Here is a 21228-nt window from a genome sequence, read left to right as displayed (position 1 = left end):
CCCTTTTTCACGGTCATTAACGATTTTAAAACTCCCTTTTTATTCACCATTTCTTCCCACATTTTAAATCCTTTCTTTTCTTCTCTTCTGTTTTTCTTTTTATATTAACCACTACAACTGGCTCCCACGACAGGACGCAATCTTCGGATGTGTCGTTTTTGAGCAAATTTGAAACTTTAATTTGTATTTTTTCCCACCAGAGAATAACCAAAAATCCTGAAGTTTAAATGGTAACTAAAAGACTAACTTTATTGTACCTGTTGTTGTTGTTGTTGTTGTTGTGGTCTTCAGTCCTGAGACTGGTTTGATGCAGCTCTCCATGCTACTCTATCCTGTGCAAGCTTTTTCACCTCCCAGTTCTTACTGCAACCTACATCCTTCTGAATCTGCTTAGTGTATTCATCTCTTGGTCTCCCTCTATGATTTTTACCATCCATGCTGCCCTCCAATGCTAAATTTGTGATCCCTTGATGCCTCAAAACATGCCCTACCAATCGAATTAATCCTTTGCCTTATCATTACCTTTAAAGATAACTGATTGTTTGTCGCTTGTTATTGAAATTGGTTGGGAGAATAGTTTATTGATTGACGCCATAGAAAGAGTACATCGCCATCTCTACATCTATATCCATACTCCGCAAGCCACCTGATGGTGTGTGGTGGAGGGTACCTTGAGTACCTCTATCGGTTCTCCCTTCTATTCCAGTCTCGTATTGTTCGTGGAAAGAAGGATTGTCGGTATGACTCTGTGTGGGCTCTAATCTCCCTGATTTTATCCTCATGGTCTCTTCGCGAGATATACGTAGGAGGGAGCAATATACTGCTTGACTCCTCGGTGAAGGTATGTTCTCGAAACTTCAACAAAAGCCCGTACCGAGCTACTGAGCGTCTCTCCTGCAGAGTCTTCCACTGGAGTTTATCTATCATCTGCGTAACACTTTCGCGATTACTAAATGATCCTGTAACGAAGCGCGCTGCTCTCCGTTGGATCCTCTCTATCTCTTCTATCACCCCTATCTGGTATGGATCCCACACTGCTGAGCAGTATTCAAGCAGTGGGCGAACAAGCGTACTGTAACCTACTTCCTTTGTTGTCGGATTGCATTTCCTTAGGATTCTTCCAATGAATCTCAGTCTGGCTTCTGCTTTACCGACAATCAACTTTATATGATCATTCCATTTTAAACCACTCCTAATGCATACTCCCAGATAATTTATGGAATTAACTGCTTTCAGTTGCTGACCTGCTATATTGTAGCTAAATGATAAGGGATGTTTCTTTCTATGTATTCGCAGCACATTACACTTGTGCTAAATGTGAAAAGCAAAGACCTGTCATTTCCAGAATAGATTACAATCATCTACATATAAACTCTGCAAACCTGTGTTTAGCATGTAGTAGATGGTGCTCTGTATTAGTAGTAGACTTTCTTTATCCAAACCCGTTCACACATAGAAGTGGAGATGGTGACCATATGATGGAGGCAATAGAGCTATTGCATGAGTTGCCTTTACTGCCATCTCTCTAACTCTACCCTAAAGGCTTTCCCAACGATAATGTCACCTTTCTTCCAACAATTCCGTTTTTCTTGTCCTAAGCATCCCTCTCACACTTCCCTTTGAACTACAGTAAACTGTTTCAATTCTCTCTAAATTATTTTGTGTTTACTGTTAAGACTAATTGACAGAGACCTCAAATACCAGAGCAGTCCTCTTGAATGGGTTGTACTAGTCTCTTGTCTGTGGCAGTCTGGTAATTTGTTAAGATATAAAGCACGAAGATAATAAGAACCAAAAAGATGATATGAAGCTATCATGAAAGTTTACGCGTGAGAAAATAAACTTCAGGCATTAGAGTGTTATAGAATGTGAGAAATTAGATCTCCTTGAAAAATGAGGACAGTGATTAAAAATGCATATGCACAACCTAAGTAACATAATCTTATACTTGAATATATAATGATCCCATCAGTTGTGCTAATCTAACAGAGAGACCGTAGAGGCAGACTGGCCCTCTTCAGTTTTCTTCGTATTTGTAAGATTTAAAGGTCAGTGCAAATACATAAATTTCTTAGGGCAGTGTGAAGCAGTTCGGGGGGGGGGGGGGGGGGGGGGGAGGAGGAGCGCATACGCAACTCAAAAAAATTTCTTTCCAAGGTAAGATTTCTTAGTGCTGTTTAGTACAAAACAATTGTTAATAATTAATATAGTCATCAGTAGCTCAGACTGTAATATACAAGTCTGGTAACTGCATAGTTGCTGGTTCGAAATTTGCTAGTTGCAATTTTTTTGTTGTTATGTTATCATTTAAATGTCATATTTACTAACAAATGGAAATCTTAACTAACAAATATTGAATCATAGTTTTTTTTAATAAAAAGAACATCTTTTTATTTTTAATTACTGCTTGAATGAAGATAAATTAAAGTTTGGTACAAATATGCTAACTGCCTTATTGTTAAATGAAAACAAATATGTACTTCAGTAATATTATTCAGTCTCTAGAAATGAAAAAGAACATTCTTTTATATTCAATGTTTTGCACTGGTGTACCAAATTTTAATTTATTATGAATACTGCCATTTTCGTACTAGTGGTAATTAAAAATAAAAAGATTATTTTTATTAAAAACTATGGTTGAATATTTACGATTTCATATTTCTATTTGTTAATAAAACTTTTGCTATTAACAAGTATCAAAAGAGCAAATATACAATTATACAATGCACTCAACTACTGACTGCCATGTTAATAGTTCACAGATGTGTTGTACTTAATGCACTCGAAAGTTTTACAATGTTCAAGTTTGGTTTTGAAAATTGTATCAGACTGCTTTACGAAACTGATGTCTGTGCACTGAGTTTCAAATCCTATAAGTATGTAGAAAATGGAAGACACTCAGTGTGTAAGGTCCCTTTGTAAGAATAAAAGATGGGAATTACTATTTTTTTCAGATTGCTTGAGGTACAAGTGGTTTTAAAATATTTTAAAAATGTAATGTTTTGTACAAACGAAAAGTAGACAGTTTAAGTGATGGCTACTTATAAAGCTTCTAGAATGAAAAATGTTTTACAAAGTGCTACGTATAGTAGAATGTCCAGTTGAAAGTGGTATCATTGATCAAGGGGCAGTTGTAGTAACAATGACAATCAAAGTACATAGGACAACTAAAACATGTAGACAGATTTAAATGTTCAGTAAGATAGATAAAGTTGTAGTAGTGTCATATCTCATGAAGGACTTTAAACTTTTGGTACAGGACAGGAGCATGTAGAAGAACTATACCAGCATAGTTGACAACACAGTGGATGGATTTGTAACCAGTAGAACGGTTTATGATAGGAGGAATCCTCCATACTATACAATCATTGTAAAGAAACAGAGACTACACGTTTGGCTATCAAGAGAGCCATGTATGAAGCCTTCAGTGGCTACCACACCAGAATGCTGTTGAAAGATCTCTTGCAAAACGCAAAGAAATTCTGTGTATATATAAAGGCTATTAGTATCACCAAAGCTAGTGTCCAGTCACACACAGACGAGACAGGAGTCTTGCCCCAATTTGATCCTCGTACCACTGAGAAGATTAGTGAAACAGATATTAGTGTCAGAGGTGTTGAGAAACTGCTGAAAGTCCTCACTGCAATGCAAAAATCTTCGCTGCAATGAATTGTGGAGGCCATACATATCATTTTACAATATTGTTTGTTGTAGTAGTATAAAGTAACTGAGACTAACCAAGCATTAGTTCTCATGATTCTGAAGTTTGTTGCATTACGCTTGCTCAGACTTGATGACTTACATTTTAAACTTTCTTTTATCAGCATAGTTTAATTTTTAACATTTGCTAGTGTTCAAACAAAGTATACTGTATCATGCCCTGCACTGGCTGCTGAAAATATATGTGGATGTGGACAAAGATTCCTTTGCAGTTTACCCATGGAGTGCTACTGTAACCTCAACCAGTGGAGGAAGATGTATGTTTACTAAAACAACACGATTATTACACAAAATTTGAAACTTCAGTTGTTTGTTGAGTGTAATCTTCCCGAAAGCAGATATCAGTTAAATCATTTTCTAAGAACCAGTGCTATAAAGTTTCATTCATTCTGTAATTTCCTTTGCTTATTCTTAAGAGTTTAAACGTTTGTATGTCTCATGAACAACTGCTATTCAATATGTGACATACTATTAAAAAGTGAATATAATGTTAAGAAATTTGGCTTTCCAGGTTCCTGTGCCTATCACTGAAAAGCGCTCATACTTCATGGCTATGAAATGGTTAATTGAAGCAGCTAAAGACAAAGAACGCACAGTTCATTTTCCAGAAAAGCTTGCGTGGGAATTAGTGGATGCTGCAAATAATCAGGTACTGTCTTTTGACAATGATCTCATTTGCGTAAATTTTGAAACTTAAAATCTAACCTCAACAGTGAGAATTCATGTTTTTATTACTTAACTTTGGGCCAGTGATAATATACACCACTTAACAAAAACGTGGTCGAATGGCGATGCTGGGGCTGTTTCCATGTCAACCTTAGGCATTGGCTCTGGTGTTGGTGCTGCCAGTGCTAATAATACTGTTATCAGCAGTTGCTCAGGAACAGGTGACAGCATTCCTGACCATGGCATCAGAAGCAATAGAGAAACTGTTGGTTCGGCCACCAAGGATGGATGGTCACACCCGTGCGGGAGTAGAGAAGCAGCAGTGATGTGATCATGGTGCCTCGAGCAGAGGCCGACCTCCATTTAGATGTCGCAGAGACGCTGCCCCCGGCATGTGGCGATAACAGCTGGAATCCATTTAGGGCAATGTCCGAAACCATGCATTCAGACAGCTACATCTGGCCGAAAAGCCACAGTGGGTGCATGGGTTGATGCCCAGCTGGAGGATGCAGGAGGTGCAGCTGCTTCCTCGGCTAGCACCCATAGAATAGCTCCACTGGGCTCTTATAATCAGTCAGCATGAAACTGTATGAGGAGAGAAACCGATCTAAGGCAACGTGGGATGAAGAGTTGGCAACATACTTTTTCATCTGAGTTTTGAATGTTCGCACTAGGCATTTCACCTCATCATTAGATTTTGGATGGAATGTCGGGGCAAGGAAGTGACAGATACCATGAGCATTGCAAAATGCTGCAGACCCTTGTGATGAAAATTGTGGACCATTATCAGATACTAAACATCTTGGCTAAGCATTTGAGTGAAAAAATTTTGGCCAAGGCTCTGATGGTGACAGTTGTGGATGTGGAAGCACAACGAACAACGTACAGAAAATGAGAATATGTGACAACAACCAGCAGCCAATAAGCATTGAGAAAAGGGCCAGTGAAATCCACATGTAAACGATCACATGCATGGACAGTGTCAGCCAAGGAGACAGTGACGTCCAGGGAAGTGCTTGGTATGTCTCACGCTGTGAACAAGACGCAACTAGGCAGGTAATGTCACCATTAAAACTGGGCCAAAATACATGTCTATGGGCCAACGCTTTTGTGCGTCATACACACCAATGACCTGCATGTAATAAATGGAGAACCTCTGAACAAAGCAGTGAGGGGATCACTACCCAAGGGGCTGTGTGATCTGTGTCTAAAACCTGAACACTGTCCACAACAGAGAATCGATTTCGAAAGATGTAATACTTGCAGAGGGGGTGGATACACGAGAAGGTGGTGAATCCAGCAAACTATGATCTTCTACAATCAGGATCCAAAGCTACAGCCTTCATGATCTGCATGTTAGTTACAGGAAAGCCATCAACTGTCTGCCATGTGGCAACATCAATGTGGAAACAAAACAATTCTTCGTAATCAAATCATAGGTTCGAACCGGCCAGCAGGCAGGACAAAACATCGGCATTTGCTTGTTGATTCCTGGGGTGGAAATGAATCTTGTAGTTGTAATGCGAAAGGAAAATAGACGAACATTGAATGTTATGTGCTGCTTTATCTAGTAATTACGCAGAATGACAGAATAAGGAAACCAATGGCTTATGATCAGTGACCAAGTGGAATTTGGTACCTTGGAGAAAAACGTGGAATTTCTTCACAGCATATACAATGGCCAAAACTTCCTTTTCTGTCTGAGAATATCTAATTTGAGCCTGGTTGTTATGTCACTAAATAGGGCGCAGACTGCAACATGGTGTAAGGGTGGAAAATGTGATTTCACAAGCCGGTCATCAGGGGCGAAACTGAGTCCCTTTCTACAGCAACGCATATAACAGCTGTGCAATTGTTGCTGCCCCAGGCAAGAATTTATGGTAGTAGGCGACTTTGCCCAGAAAAAACCTGAAGCCCTTTGACTGATGTTGGGAGTGGAAGCAATACAACAGCAGAAACATGTTGATGCAGGGATTTGAGACCCTCATGAGAAACTTCAAATACAAGATAAATGATAGAAAGTTGAAAAAATTGACTTTTCCTAAATTACACTTCAACCCCACCACTTGGAGGACAGAAATAAAGAATAAGGAGATTTTTTAAGTGTATTTTGTAAGTGTCCTCAGTGGAGCTACCAGAAACTAAAGTATCATCCAAATAGTTTGTACAACCCTGCACAGACACTGCAAGTTGTTCCAAAAAATGTTGAAAAATAGTGGGAGCGCTGATGATTACAAAAGGCAACTGCAAGTATTGGTACAGTCTACAAGGGGTATTGACAACCAACGTATGTTGTGACTGTATCTAAAGGGAGTTGTAAATAGGCATCTGAATTGTCAGTTTTTGAGAAATATTAACCACCTTATGACTTTGCAAAGAATTTGTTCAGGCGCAGTATCAGATATGTATCCACTACAGATTGTGCATGCACAGAAACTTTAAAATTGCCGCAGACGCATAAGCAGCCCGATGGTTTCTTTACTGTAAATAAGGAGGATAGACCATTCACTTGATGCAACTGGCCGAAGAATGCCAGATTACATGTGGTGATATAATTCACCTTTAACTTATTTCCTGTGTGCCACTGGAACCAGATACACCCAGAAAAAATGAGGCCGAGCAGAAGGTTTCATGGTAATGTGCGCTTGAAAATTGTTGGCACACTCCAATCCAGGAGACAACAAAGAGGAAAACTCGGAACATAATGCATCTAACTGCGTATATGGGACTTGTTAGGACACTAGATTCACTTCATCTGAAATGTTAAAACCAAACAACTCAAAAGCATCTAATCCAAAAACATTCTCTGTACTCTGTTTATTGTAACCTACTAAGTTTCGTGACACAAAGAGAAGTGGAGGGCAGCTCAAGTTCTTGTAAGTTTGTGAGTTTAACGAGGTTACCACAGCTGCTGTATCCATTTGCATCTGCAGAACTTTACAAAAAACCATAACATCAATGAAAAGCTTGTTTGGCATAACAGAAATTGCTGATACAATATTTATGTACATATCTGGATTGGGATTGTCATGCTGAATATGACATTACAAACAGAAGCAATGTGTGCTGAATTTTTGCATTATGAACAGAAGCAATGTGACCATTTTTGTTGCAGTTATGACAGGTGCCCAGCATTTTGGGCAGTCCCAGTGCTCATGATTAATGAAACAATAAGGGGAGGATGGGAGCGTGGTATGCATATGTTGCTGTTTACTGGTCTGTTTACTTTGTTAGTGCAGCTGCTGCTGGGAGCAAGGCTGGCAGCCTTGACGCAGTGATCATGTCTTCCCCCTGTGAACTATCTGAAGCATGTTGAGGAAAGGATTGGATTGGTAATACCTCACACCATGACTCAATTTGGTTACCTGCAGCGTGCGACACCTCAAACGATTGTGCAATAGCTAAAACCTCGGAGAGGCATGGATTTTCACACTTGAGGGCTCTCTCTTACACCTCACAATCCAAAGCTAAATGAATGATAGCATTTCTCACCATACGGCTCTTTATGCACATCAGACAGAAAATGACAATGACGGCTTAACCCACAGAGTTCAGACACCCGTGCTCGATAGAATTGATGTGGTTGCTTCCTACAGTAGTAAAACTCAACCCAGGATGTGATAACATGAGTGCATTTACAGTAGTATTTTGAAGAGAAGTTCTTACATTTGGTCAAATGTCAAAGAAGAGGATCCTGTGAAGCTGCAAGTTGACATAGGACTTGATACATTCTTGGTGATAGCCATGACAGGAACAAGGCAGGACATTAAATAGCATCAGTAATCCTCATAGGTTGAAAGTGTTGTCGCAGACATTTCTCGTATGTGTCCCATTCTTCAAACAGGCTCATCATTTGTAGAAAAGGGAGGCAGATAAATCATGGGAGTCACAGAGGTAACACAGCCTGAGGAGAGTGCTGATTAGACAAAACAGAAACCAATGATTAAAGGACCAAATGCAGGACCAACCAGAGTAGGAATTTGAGTGGAGAACAGGACCACACCAAATTACAGATTCCCTGTCATCCTGCACCATTGGTCCGATTCTATCAGCAGTTGAACTAGGGAACTACCATTCCATGTGTATGCTGCCATTAACACCAAAACAGAAATGGTTATATTTGGAGTGCTGCCGTGACCAGATGACCAGGAAGCCTGGACTGCTGATGAATGATGTTGCATTGTCTTCCGCAATGAATCATGGTTCGGCATTACCCCTGATGACCATCGTAGGTGGGTATGTTGGTAACATGGAGGAGAGGTCTGTCAGTCTTCCCATATTTTTGAGATAAAGAGTGGTATTTCTCTTGGCGTCACTGTGCGGGGAGCCCTCAATGTTTTCATATCACAGCTGGTAGTGATAGAGAGAACTCTGATGGCACAGTGGTATGTCACAGACATCCTGCATCATCAGGTGTTACTCCTCATGTGACAGTATCATGGCGTCAGCAGGTCAGTGCTTATCCACGTATGGCATTTGTGTCTGTAAACTGTCTGTATGTTGTTGAGGCACTTCCGTGGCCAGATCAGTCCTCGATACAACATGTTTGAAACCAGCTTAGACGTCAATTTCATGAAAGTCCCAGCACCTGGGATATCAAGGGTCAGTTACAAAAGTTGTGGGCTGGCTTGCCTCAGGAGGAGGATACAACAGCTTTGTGACACCCTCCCCAAATGAATCAATGCATGCATCCAACAAAGAGGGAGAGCAACCTAACACTGATAAGTGGACTCATAGTGCCAAGTTCTTTGTAAATTTGACTTGATTTTTTAATGACTGAAATACCATCACATACTCTCTCAACCTTTGAATTTTCCTTTTGTTTCGTTATCCCCTTCTGGGCACTTCACTTTTCTTGTGAGGCAATGTGTATATTTGAGGCTGTATTAATGAAGAGAAAGAGTAAAATACAGCTAACAGCAGCATCAGAATGAATGCATCACATGGTTTCCATATTTAATCAGGAGAAGGGAAAAAGGAAAAGAGGAAATTGTACATTGTGTAGAAAGAGAAAATTCACTCTGAACCTGAGTATAAATAAGATGTTTCAGTTGGTGGGAACAAAGCAGTATGCTGTGGTCTGTCTCCTGATAATTTAATGAAGCAATGCTGGAGAGAAGGAAGTCGGCAACATTGTTGACAAGAAGAAAAGAGTAGGGATGAATAGCCAGGGATGAATGGATGGAGTATGAAATTGAGGCACCCAACAGCTTGGTTTTCAGCGATGTTACTAAGACACTAGAGAGGTTTGTGAATCAACAGGAAGCCTAAAATTATTCCAGTGTTAGTGTACGGGGCGTTATACGAACAACACAAAGGCATGCCTATAGCTTTCATTAAATGTGTATCAGCTAATTTCCATGGCAGCTGCCTCATGACTCTGTATGTCTTCCATTAGGTGAGTATAAACTAAGAAGCATGTGATTAAATTAAGCTTCCCATTATTTTCACGAGATTGCAAGCTGAATACTGCCTCTCTGAGTTTATAGGTATTTTTGCACAGATAAAAGTCTCATGGATTTAGAGCCGGGGAACGAGGAGGCTAATCAATTATCCTACCATTAAAAAATCTCATAACACTGCCTTAGATGCATTGATGGCATGTGTTCTTGCATTGTCCTGCATGAAATAACCATAGGTCTTTTCACTACCTGTTAGTTTTCTGGAAAACACAGAGAGATAAGATTGCAGTATACCATTCACATACCCATCAGAGGTTATGATTTGGTTGAGAAAGAGTTGTCCAGTAATTCACATTGGAGTAATTACATACTATACTCCAGTTTTCACATTATGCAGCTGCTCTTGATATAACAGGTGTGTTCTAAATCTCCAACATTGCTTGTTGTGCAACATCACATGCCTTGATAAATGCAGCCATGCTTCAACAGAAAACTCCGTCGTCCACAGGCTGAAATAGCCAGTTGCAGTACTGATACCAATCAGAGACCACTTTGCCACTTAATGTACTGCCATTAGTTACTGAGATTTAAGTTTGTGCACAGCTCTGTGAGCTGATGCTATGGACACCATGTGGAGTGCTAAGTATTGCTATGATTTTCTTGAATTTCTTTCTGAGACTGCTTCTAACTTGTGAATTTTATTCTTGCTTGAAATGCTTGGTTTTCTAGACCTTTCTTGTCCAACATGGATCCAGTCACTTGAAATTTCTTTACTAATCTATGTGTCATTGAATCATTTTGAATGTGGACATCAGAAAATTTCTATGTGAAGGCAAGTTGACATCTGAAACTCTGTTGTTGCATAGTTCAACACAAGAACACTCATTGATCCATTGTATACACTATAGTGAGTAGTAAATGAGGCACAAGGCACACAGTTAATCGATGCATCACTTGAACCACTGTCAGAGTAACAGGCCAGAGCGCCACATGGCAGTCAGAGCCCTACTGGTTTCCACAACCCTGGAGGCAACACTGGCATCATATGTGAACCAACCTTTGCAGCTTATGGCATGGTCATCCAAGTGAGACAGGGTGTTTTAACTTTTATCACTCTGAAACTGAAACTTTTATCACTCTCTCCAAGTGAGACAGGGTGTTTTAACTTTTATCACTCTCTACCATCATTTTCCCTTCACCATATAGGCCTACCACAATATCTGCAGAAGTAGAAGAAGACTGAAATTTATTGTTGATGACACACTTGGTATTCAGGCTGGCTACACAGGTGTACATCTCAGGCATTAAGAAACTCTATCCATGAAATTTGAATTGTGCAGCTCATGAAACTCAGTCGGGGTGAAAATTATGAGAAATTAGCGATGCCAAAATTTAGTGTCACAGGAGGCGCTGTTGTTGCATTTGAACTCATTGGCTGGCAGTATCTCACCCTGTATGAAAGAATAGTGGAAATAATAGATGAAGCTTGTTGTTTGTTGTGGTCTTCAGTCGTGAGACTGGTTTGATGCAGCTCTCCATGCTACTCTATCCTGTGCAAGCTTCTTCATCTCCCAGTACCTACTGCAGCCTACATCCTTCTGAATCTGTTTAGTGTATTCATCTTTTGGTCTCCCTCTACGATTTTTACCCTCCATGCTGCCCTCCAATACTAAATTGGTGATCCCTTGATGCCTCAGAACATGTCCTACCAACCGATCCCTTCTTCTAGTTAAGTTGTGCCACAAACTTTTCTTCTCCCCAATCCTATTCAACACCTCCTCATTAGTTATGTGATCTACCCATCTAATCTTCAGCATTCTTCTGTAGCACCACATTTCGAAAACTTCTATTCTCTTCTTGTCCAAGCTAGTTATCGTCCATGTTTCACTTCCATACATGGAATTGAGGGTATTACACTCCATACATATACTTTCAGAAATGACTTTCTGACACTTCAATCTATACTCGATGTTAACAAATTTCTCTTCTTAAGAAACGCTTTCCTTGCCATTGCCAGTCTATACATTATATCCTCTCTACTTCGACCATCATCAGTTATTTTGCTCCCCAAATAGCAAAACTCCTTTACTACTTTAAGTGTCTCATTTCCTAATCTAATTCCCTCAGCATTACCCGACTTAATTCGACTACATTCCATTATCCTCGTTTTGCCTTTGTTGATGTTCATCTTATACCCTCCTTTCATGACACTGTCCATTCCGTTCAACTGCTCTTCCAAGTTCTTTGCTGTCTCTGACAGAATGACAATGTCATCAGCGAACCTCAAAGTTTTTATTTCTTCTCCATGGATTTTAATACCTACTCCGAATTTTTCTTTTGTTTCCTTTACTGCTTGCTCAATATATAGATTGAATAACATCGGGGATAGGCTACAACCCTGTCTCACTCCCTTCCCAACCACTGCTTCCCTTTCGTGCCCCTCGACTCTTATAACTGCCATCTGGTTTCTGTACAAATTGTAAATAGCCTTTCGCTCCCTGTATTTTACCCCTGCCACCTTCAGAATTTGAAAGAGAGTACTCCAGTCAACATTGTCAAAAGCTTTCTCCAAGTCTACAAATGCTAGAAACGTAGGTTTGCCTTTCCTTAATCTAGCTTCTAAGATAAGCCATAGGGTCAGTATTGCCTCACATGTTCCAATATTTCTACAGAATCCAAACTGATCTTCCCCGAGGTCGACTTCTACCAGTTTTTCCATTCGTCTGTAGAGAATACGGGTTAGTATTTTGCATCCGTGACTTATTAAACTGATTGTTCGGTAATTTTCACATCTGTCAACACCTGCTTTCTTTGGGATTGGGATTATTATATTCTTCTTGAAATCTGAGGGTATTTCACCTGTCTCATACATCTTGCTCACCAGATGGTAGAGTTTTGTCAGGACTGGCTCTCCCAAGGCCGTCAGTAGTTCTAATGGAATATTGTCTACTCCCGGGGCCTTGTTTCGAGTCAGGTCTTTCAGTGCTCTGTCAAACTCTTCACGCAGTATTGTATCTCCCATTTCGTCTTCATCTACATCCTCTTCCATTTCCATAATATTGTCCTCAAGTACATTGCCCTTGTATAGGCCCTCTATATACTCCCTCCACCTTTCTGCTTTCCCTTCTTTGCTTAGAACTGGGTTTCCATCTGAGCTCTTGATAATCATACAAGTGGTTCTCTTTTCTCCAAAGGTCTCTTTAATTTTCCTGTAGGCAGTATCTATCTCACCCCTAGTGAGATAACCCTCTACGTCCTTACATTTGTCCTCTAGCCATCTCTGCTTAGCCATTTTGCACTTCCTGTCGATCTCATTTTTGAGACGTTTGTATTCCTTTTTGCCTGCTTGATTTACTGCATTTTTATATTTTCTCCTTTCATCAATTAAATTCAATATTTCTTCTGTCACCCAAGGATTTCTACTAGCCCTCATCTTTCTACCCATAGGTCCTCTGCTGCCTTCACTACTTCATCTCTCAGAGCTACCCATTCTTCTTCTACTGTATTTCTTTCCCCCATTCCTGTCAATTGTTCCCTTATGCTCTCCCTGAAACTCTGTAAAACCTCTGGTTCTTTCAGTTTATCCAGGTCCAATCTCCTTAAATTCCCACCTTTTTGCAGTTTCTTCGGTTTTAATCTACAGTTCATAACCAATAGATTGTGATCAGAGTCCACATCTGCCCCTGGAAATGTCTTACAATTTAAAACCTGGTTCCTAAATCTCTGTCTTACCATTATATAATCTATCTGAAACCTGTCAGTGTCTCCAGGCTTCTTCCATGTATACAGCCGTCTTTTATGATTCTTGAACCAAGTGTTAGCTATGATTAAGTTGTGCTCTGTGCAAAATTCTATCAGGCGGCTTCCTCTTTCATTTCTTAGCCCCAATCCATATTCACCTGCTACGTTTCCTTCTCTCCCTTTTCCTACTACCGAATTCCAGTCACCCATGACTATTAAATTTTCGTCTCCCTTCACTATCTGAATAATTTCTTTTATTTCATCATACGTTTCCTCAATCTCTTCATCATCTGCAGAGCTAGTTGGCATATAAACTTGTACTACTGTAGTAGGCGTGGGCTTCGTGTCTATCTTGGCCGCAGTAATGCGTTCACTATGCTGTTTGTAATAGCTCACCCACACTCCTATTTTTTTTATTCATTACTAAACCGACTCCTGCATTACCCCTATTTGATTTTTTATTTATAACCCTGTATTCACCTGACCAGAAGTCTTGTTCCTCCAGCCACCGAACTTCACTAATTCCCACTATATCTAACTTTGACCTATCCATTTCCCTTTTTAAATTTTCTAACCTACCTGCCCGATTAAGGGATCTGACTTTCCACGCTCCGATCCGTAGAACGCCAGTTTCCTTTCTCCTGATAACGACGTCCTCTTGAGTAGTCCCCGCCCGGAGATCCGAATGGGGGACTATTTTACCCAAGAGGATGCCATCATCATTTAATCATACAGTAAAGCTGCATGCCCTCGGGAAAAATTACAGCCGTAGTTTCCCCTTGCTTTCAGCTGTTCGCAGCACCAGCACAGCAAGGCTGTTTTGGTTAGTGTTACAAGGCCAGATCAGTCAATCATCCAGACTGTTGCCCCTGCAACTACTGAAAAGGCTGCTGCCCCTCTTCAGGAACCACATGTTTGTCTGGCCTCTCAACTGATACCCCTCCATTGTGGTTGCACCTACGGTTCGGCTATCTGTATCGCTGAGGCACGCAAGCCTCCCCACCAACGGCAAGGTCCTTGGTTCTTGGGAGGGGGGGGGGGGGGGGGGGGATGAAGCTTAGGCAGTGTATTTGAAAAATTGAACATACCCAACTACATCTACCACCCCTTCTGTCATATGATATATAGGAACCGTAAACTGTAAAGTTCTGGGACTCTGATAGGTGAAGTCAAGTTCCTTCATGAATATAATACATTTTTTCTCAAACATTGTTATTGTAATCAATTAACAAACCATAACTTCTTCTTTAATACTATGTAACAATATTATGAAAGGATAGTTGCTACTCACCATATAGTGGAGATGCTGAGTCCCATCAAATAGACCCCCCCCCCCCCCACACACACACACACACAAATGCAACTCACGCACACATGACTGCAGCCTCTGGCAGCTGAACAGCTGAAGCCACACTGCGAGCCGCAGCAGTAGTGCATGATGGGAGAGGCAACTGGATGTGGGTAAGGAGGAAGATGGGGTAGGGAAAGCAGAGTAGGGATGGGGGACGGTGAAGTGCTGCTGGGGAGCATGCAAGGATGAGATGAAGAGAGGTTAGGGCAGTTAGGTGCAGTCAGGAGGTTAGATGGAGAGCAGGGGGGAGGGGAGATGGAGGTCAGAGAGGAGGGGGGAGGGGTAGTGGAAAAGGAGAGATGTAAAAAGACTGGGTGCATTGGTGGAATAGAGGGATGTGTACTGCTGGAATGGGAACAGGGAAGGGGCTGGATGGATAAGGACAGTGACTAATGAAGGTTGAGGCCAGGAGGGTTACAGGAACGTACGATATATTGCAGGGAGACGGCGTGCTCAGCAACAGGGTGGTCCAATCGTTTCTTGGCCACAGTTTGTCGTTGGCCATTCGTGCCGACAGACTGCTTGTTGGTTGTCATGCCCACACAGAATGCAGGACAGTGGTTGCATCTCAGATTGTAGATTACATGACTTGTTTCATGGGCAGCCCTGCCTTTGATGGGATAGGTGATGTTTGTGACCAGACTGGAGTAGATGGCGATTGGAGGATGTATGGGACAGGTCTTTCATCTAGGTCTACTACAGGGTTATGAGCCATTAGGTAAGGGATTGGGAGTAGGAGTTGCGTAAGGATGGACAATTATATTGCATAGGTTCAATGGATGGCGGAATACCACTGTGGGAGGGGCGGGAAGGATAATAGGCAGGACATCTCTCATTTCAGGGCACAACAAGAAGTAATCGAAACCCTGGAGGAGAATGTAATTCAGTTGCTCCAGTCCTGGATGGTACTGAGTTACAGGGGGAATGCTCCTCTGTGGCCGGATGGCGGGACTTTGGGAGGTGGTGGGAGACTGGAAAGATAAGGCATGGGAGATTTGTTTTTGTGCAAGGTTGGGAGGATAACTACAGTCAGTGACAGGGGGAATGCTCCTCTGTGGCCGGATGGCGGGACTTTGAGAGGTGGTGGGAGACTGGAAAGATAAGGCATGGGAGATTTGTTTTTGTACAAGGTTGGGAGGATAACTACAGTCAGTGAAGCCCTCAGTGAGACCTTCGGTATATTTTGAGAGGGTCTGCTCATCACTGCAGATGCAACGACCACGGGTGTCTAGGCTTATGGAAGGGACTTGTTGGCATGGAACGGGTGGCAGCTGTTGAAGTGGAGGTATTGCTGGTGATTAGTATGTTCGATATGGATGGAGGTACTGATGTAGCCATCTTTTTGGCAGAGGTCAACATCTAGGAGGTGGCTTGTTGGTTTGAGTAGGACCAGGTGAAGCAAATGGGAAGAACTTGTTGAGGTTCTGGAGGAATGTGGATAGAGTGTCATCACCTTTGATCCAGGCAGCAAAGATGTCATCAATGAATCTGAACCAGGTGAGCGGTTTATGATTTTGGGTTTTTAGGACGGATTCCTCTAGATGGCCCATGAATTTGTGAGCATAGGATGGTGTCATGCGGGTGCCAATGGCCATACCATGTATTTGTTTATAGGTGATGCCTTCAAAGGAAAAGTAATTGTGAGTGAGTTAAGGGGTTGCGACCAGGGGTTGTGTATGGATAAACAAGTATATTGTATAGATTCGGAGGATGTACTGTACTTAAAGCTAGGCTGATAGAACTGGAAGTTGTACTGATAAGTATTGTAGTTAAGGGAAAAATGGATAACATAGAGCATCAATCTAGATTTGTCATTTATCAAGTAGATACTTAACAAGAAGGATATTTGGGGTAGATGGGTTACTAATTGTGATACAAAATCTCACTGAGAATAGCAAAAATGGTTAAAAGAATAGAAGATATTCTTCAGAAATTAGAAAAGTTTATTGTCACTAATGGGTAAGGGCCTTTTCCGAACTTTTTTGTATTACATTTTAGCATTAGGAGTGCATTTTTTTCCTATCTGGTCACCGATGTCATTTCTCCGTGTTCCATTACCCAGTTCATATGTCTTGCTCCCATGTAATATTACCAGCATGCTATTAGAATTTCAGGCAAACAGTAGATTTTACTTTTTAATATGATATTCAGTTTCCTAAATGAGCTGAAAACAATTTTTACACTATTGTTTATATGTTTCAGTGTCCATCTACTTTTTTTCCTTTAGTTATTTTGAGCACACAAATTCATCAACTGCTTGAATAACTTAATTACTAATATTTACTATCTTGTTGTAGTTAACTTTTAGGCCTAGTCTCATAATTGATCATCCAAGCTCTTTCCATTCCTTGTTCAAATGCAGTTGTGCAATGAAACAATATCCTCCTCATATCAAAGATAGTTTGGGTAGACTTGTTTCTACATATTATTTCTGCATTCCAACTTACTGGTAAAAAATAGAAAACCGTTTTTGTAACCTAGATTCAGCTTCCTTAATTTTGCATTTTCGTCCCTTTTCATATGATGTAATTGAAGTTATAGCCATATTGTAAATCAAGTATGTTCAAAAATTTACCACTCCTAACACTGTTTCCACCTCCGAAAGCACTCTTGGTATGCCGCTTGCTGAATCGCGCAAATTGCGTTTTGTGAATTTTCTTTTATGTCATCCATCGTTGCAAATCTTTATCCTTTCAGCAGGGTCTTTAACTTTGGAAATAAAAAAACTCTGCTTGGCCATATCTGCAGAGTACGGAGGATGAGGCAGCACAGTGATTTAGTTTTTTGGGCAATAGTCACGCACCAACAGGGATGAATGCACAGGTGCATTATCGTGATGCAAGAGCCACGAATTGTCTCGCCACTTTTCAGGCCATTTCCTTCTCACATTTTCTTCCAGGCATTGTAACACGTCCCAATAGTACCGTCGATTAACAGTTTGTCCCTGTGGCACGAATTCATTATGAACTAATCCTTCAGACTCAAAGAAAAGTATCAGCATGGCTTTGACATTTGACCTGATCTGAAAAGCTTTTTTTGGTCTTGGAGAACCTTTCTGGACACATTGTGAAGATTGAACCTTGGTCTCAATATCATATCTGTAGACCCACGTCCCATCACCAATTATGATACTCTGAAGGAACATACTATTCTCATTTGTGCGATCTGAAAGCTCTTCTTAGATTGCGAGGCGAAGGTCTTTCTGGTCTTGACTCATGACCTGTGGGACAAATTTGGTGGCAGCATGATGCATTCCAAGATGCTGTGTCAGGATTTCATGACATGATTCAACTGAAATGTTACATTCTTCTGCAATCTCTTAGAGAGTCAGTCTTCGACTGTAACTCACAATTTCATTGCTGTTCTACATTCTTCTGCAATCTCTCAGACAGTCTGTCTTCAATTGATACACATTGCTGTTCCTGACATGAACATCGTCAGTAGACGTTGAAGGACATCCTGAATGAGAGTCATCTTTAACTTCCATCTGACCATTTTTAAATGTCCTTAACCATGGTAGCAGTGGTATTGAACATGCATCGGTCGTTAACTTCCATCTGGCCATTTTTAAATGTCCTTAAAACTAAAGGCAAACGTGAAATAAAATAAGAGGTTCCAATGTCATTGTTGAAAATCTTAGACATCTGAAATGTGTGATATGCAATAATGTCTGAAGCACTGAAAGAGTCAAGGCCAAGCTTATCTTTGTTAATCACCACAATGTACAATAGCTGTGGTTATCCATCCCCAACCATGTTGAGCTACATCATTCTTTGTCAACATAAACTTCAAAATACCTCCAACAAAGAATAATGCCCTGTGCAGAACAGGTCGAGCTCCTAATTGGCTCTGCATTTTAATTGATAAATTGTCAATAGACTTATAAATAGTACCATGCGAATGCCTTCTCCTCCTATAGTAACACAGCATCTCTGTAAGATGTTCAGTGCTGTTGCACAAGCAGCCTGACCTTTCGTACAGCTCACACCCAAACCTCCAGATGTCAGACACTCAGATTAGTGCCAAACATTGTGTGTCAATGGAGTATCAACCAAAACGCCACTTTAGTTCGACTGTGTGCTGTTCTCCAGTAGAAGATGTGGAAATGGTAATTAAAAATAACACCAGAACTACGGAGTATATGCAAACCGTATCTGTGAGCTCTGAATGTGAAGATTGGATGAGTTGGTTAGAGTGTCACATCATCGTACTAAACATCCTAAGTTTGAAACCCACAATATTTTTTTAACAGATTACGCATGATATTGTTATATGGGAGAACATTTTTCTGCCATGTAAAATGATGTTTCGGAGTTTGTAGTAATGTTCTTTTGGCAGTCTGCTTTCACTTCATTAGTTGAAAGTAGTAAACCTATAGAGTATACTTGTATGGATAGGTGTGGTGTTATCTATACAAATGTATGCTATAGGTTTGCTATTTTCAGCTAATGAAGTGGAAGCAGACTGCCAAAAGAACAGTGCTATAAATTCCTAAACATCCTTTTACATAGCAGAAAAATTTTCACCCATATAACAATTTCATGCATAGTCTATTAAAAAAAATTTCACCTATGGGTTTCAAACTTGGAACCTTTAGTACAACGATCTGATCCTCTACCAACTCACTACCAGAGATCTTCACACTCAGAGCTCACAAGAACAGTTTGCCTATACTCCAAAGTTCTGGTGTTACTTTTAATTACCATTTACACATCTTCTCATGGACGACAGTACACAGCATGAACTAGATCAGTGCTTTGATTGATACTCTATCAACACTCAGTGTTTGGTACCGATATGACTATATGAGTGCCCGACATCTGGAGGTTTGGTGTCAGTGTTGCACAACAAATCATGAGCCGCGACTCACAGAGATGCCCAGAGGTGCCTCACACAAAGAGCATCCCAGGGTGCCCCTGAGAGCTACAACACCAAGAAAAATCACTTGTTGGCTTTTAGAAAGCTCAGTGTGTTGTTGTAGTTTTTATCCCCAAGGTCAAAGTTCTTTATTTCACTTCTTATAATAAACTGTAAAATCAGCTACTGTTCTTAAAATTGCACGTACAACGACACCTTTAAACCGTACATAAACAGACTCAGTCTCATTATCCTTATGAATGTCACGAGTCCTTAAAATTAAAGGCATACTAAAAATAAAATAAGAGGTTCCAATGTCCCTGTTGAAAACCTCAGACAGCTGAAATGTGTGGTATGCTGTAAAGTCTTGAGTGTTGAAAGATCCAAGACCAAGCGTATCTATAACATCACCACAATTACAATAGCTGCGGTTATACACCCACAACCATGGAGCTGCTTGTGTAACGGCATTGAATGACTCACAGAGATGCTGCGTTACTGTAGCATTCATAACACTGAACACGACTTAAGCACTGATAACTGTAGGCTTCCTGCATCATTTGGTAAGCCTCTGTAAAGGTTTCTTGAGAGTCATGCAAAATTTAATGCAGACATGTTGCTCCTTTACCTCCGCCATCTTGAAATTTGCAAAGTGTGCGACACAATGTTCTACTCAATACAGCACTGAACAATAACTGACAGACATACAACAACGAAACTTCTGGCAGGTACACATTAAACATAGGCATGTGCAGGGATGCCAACCACATTTCGCTTCAACACACCATTGGCACAGAATTACAAATGTTCTGCAATTTTTTGAACAGATTTCATACAACAGAATGGACTTACAGTTATTCATATCATTGTTAACTTGTTACAGACAAATAATTGGTCTTTTTTTCGTATTTAAGCCCTCAGTGTAATCATTTATAGAGGTTTGAATTTGTCAGTTTTATTGAGAATTTGTGAATACTTAGTCTGGACTGAACCTTAAGGAGTTAGCATCTTCTAGGTTAGTATCCTCATTTTTCATCCTCATGTATTATTGATCTATGGCCTTTGCAAATTCTAAACTGGTTTACCATTGACACTATGGAGCAATGAGTCAGATGTACCGATTCGTCTTGGATGCTTAAATTTTGACGAAGGCCTGGACTCACAAAGAGGGGTCACCAGTGGTGGGATCAACTTTTTGAAACCATCTATATGGTGAGGAAGGTTAAAATCCCAGCTATCACACGCTGCAGGCATTCACACTGGTGGGCACTCATTTGCAAATAATCACCAAAAAAATTGAAATTTTGCATGGTGCTCAGTAGCATTAAAAGAGAAGAATTTTGCAGATAGGTGGTGTGGTGTAATGTCTAGTGTAAGCTGTTCATGTGTTGAAGGTCATGGGTTCAAATCTTGTCAGGTTCTTTAAATTTTTTCATTTTTAAATTTTTATTGAAGTGGCTCTGATCATTGTTTATATTCAGTTAATTGCTT

General features: G+C 40.6%; 1 protein-coding gene across 1 annotated transcript in view; it reads left to right on the top strand.

Annotated features, from left to right (window-relative positions):
• Positions 1-21228, top strand: part of LOC124595014 (28S ribosomal protein S7, mitochondrial) — an 88455-nt gene that overhangs the window by 59969 nt on the left and 7258 nt on the right. The window contains exon 5 of the mRNA XM_047133563.1: positions 4232-4369. Coding sequence (XP_046989519.1) covers positions 4232-4369 — 138 coding nt within the window. The remainder of the gene's footprint in view (positions 1-4231; positions 4370-21228) is intronic.

Source organism: Schistocerca americana, chromosome 2 (assembly GCF_021461395.2).
Source record: "Schistocerca americana isolate TAMUIC-IGC-003095 chromosome 2, iqSchAmer2.1, whole genome shotgun sequence".
NCBI lineage: Eukaryota > Metazoa > Arthropoda > Insecta > Orthoptera > Acrididae > Schistocerca > Schistocerca americana.
The sequence above is the reverse complement of the archived record's forward strand: the minus strand, read 5'-3'. Positions and strand labels throughout refer to the sequence as shown.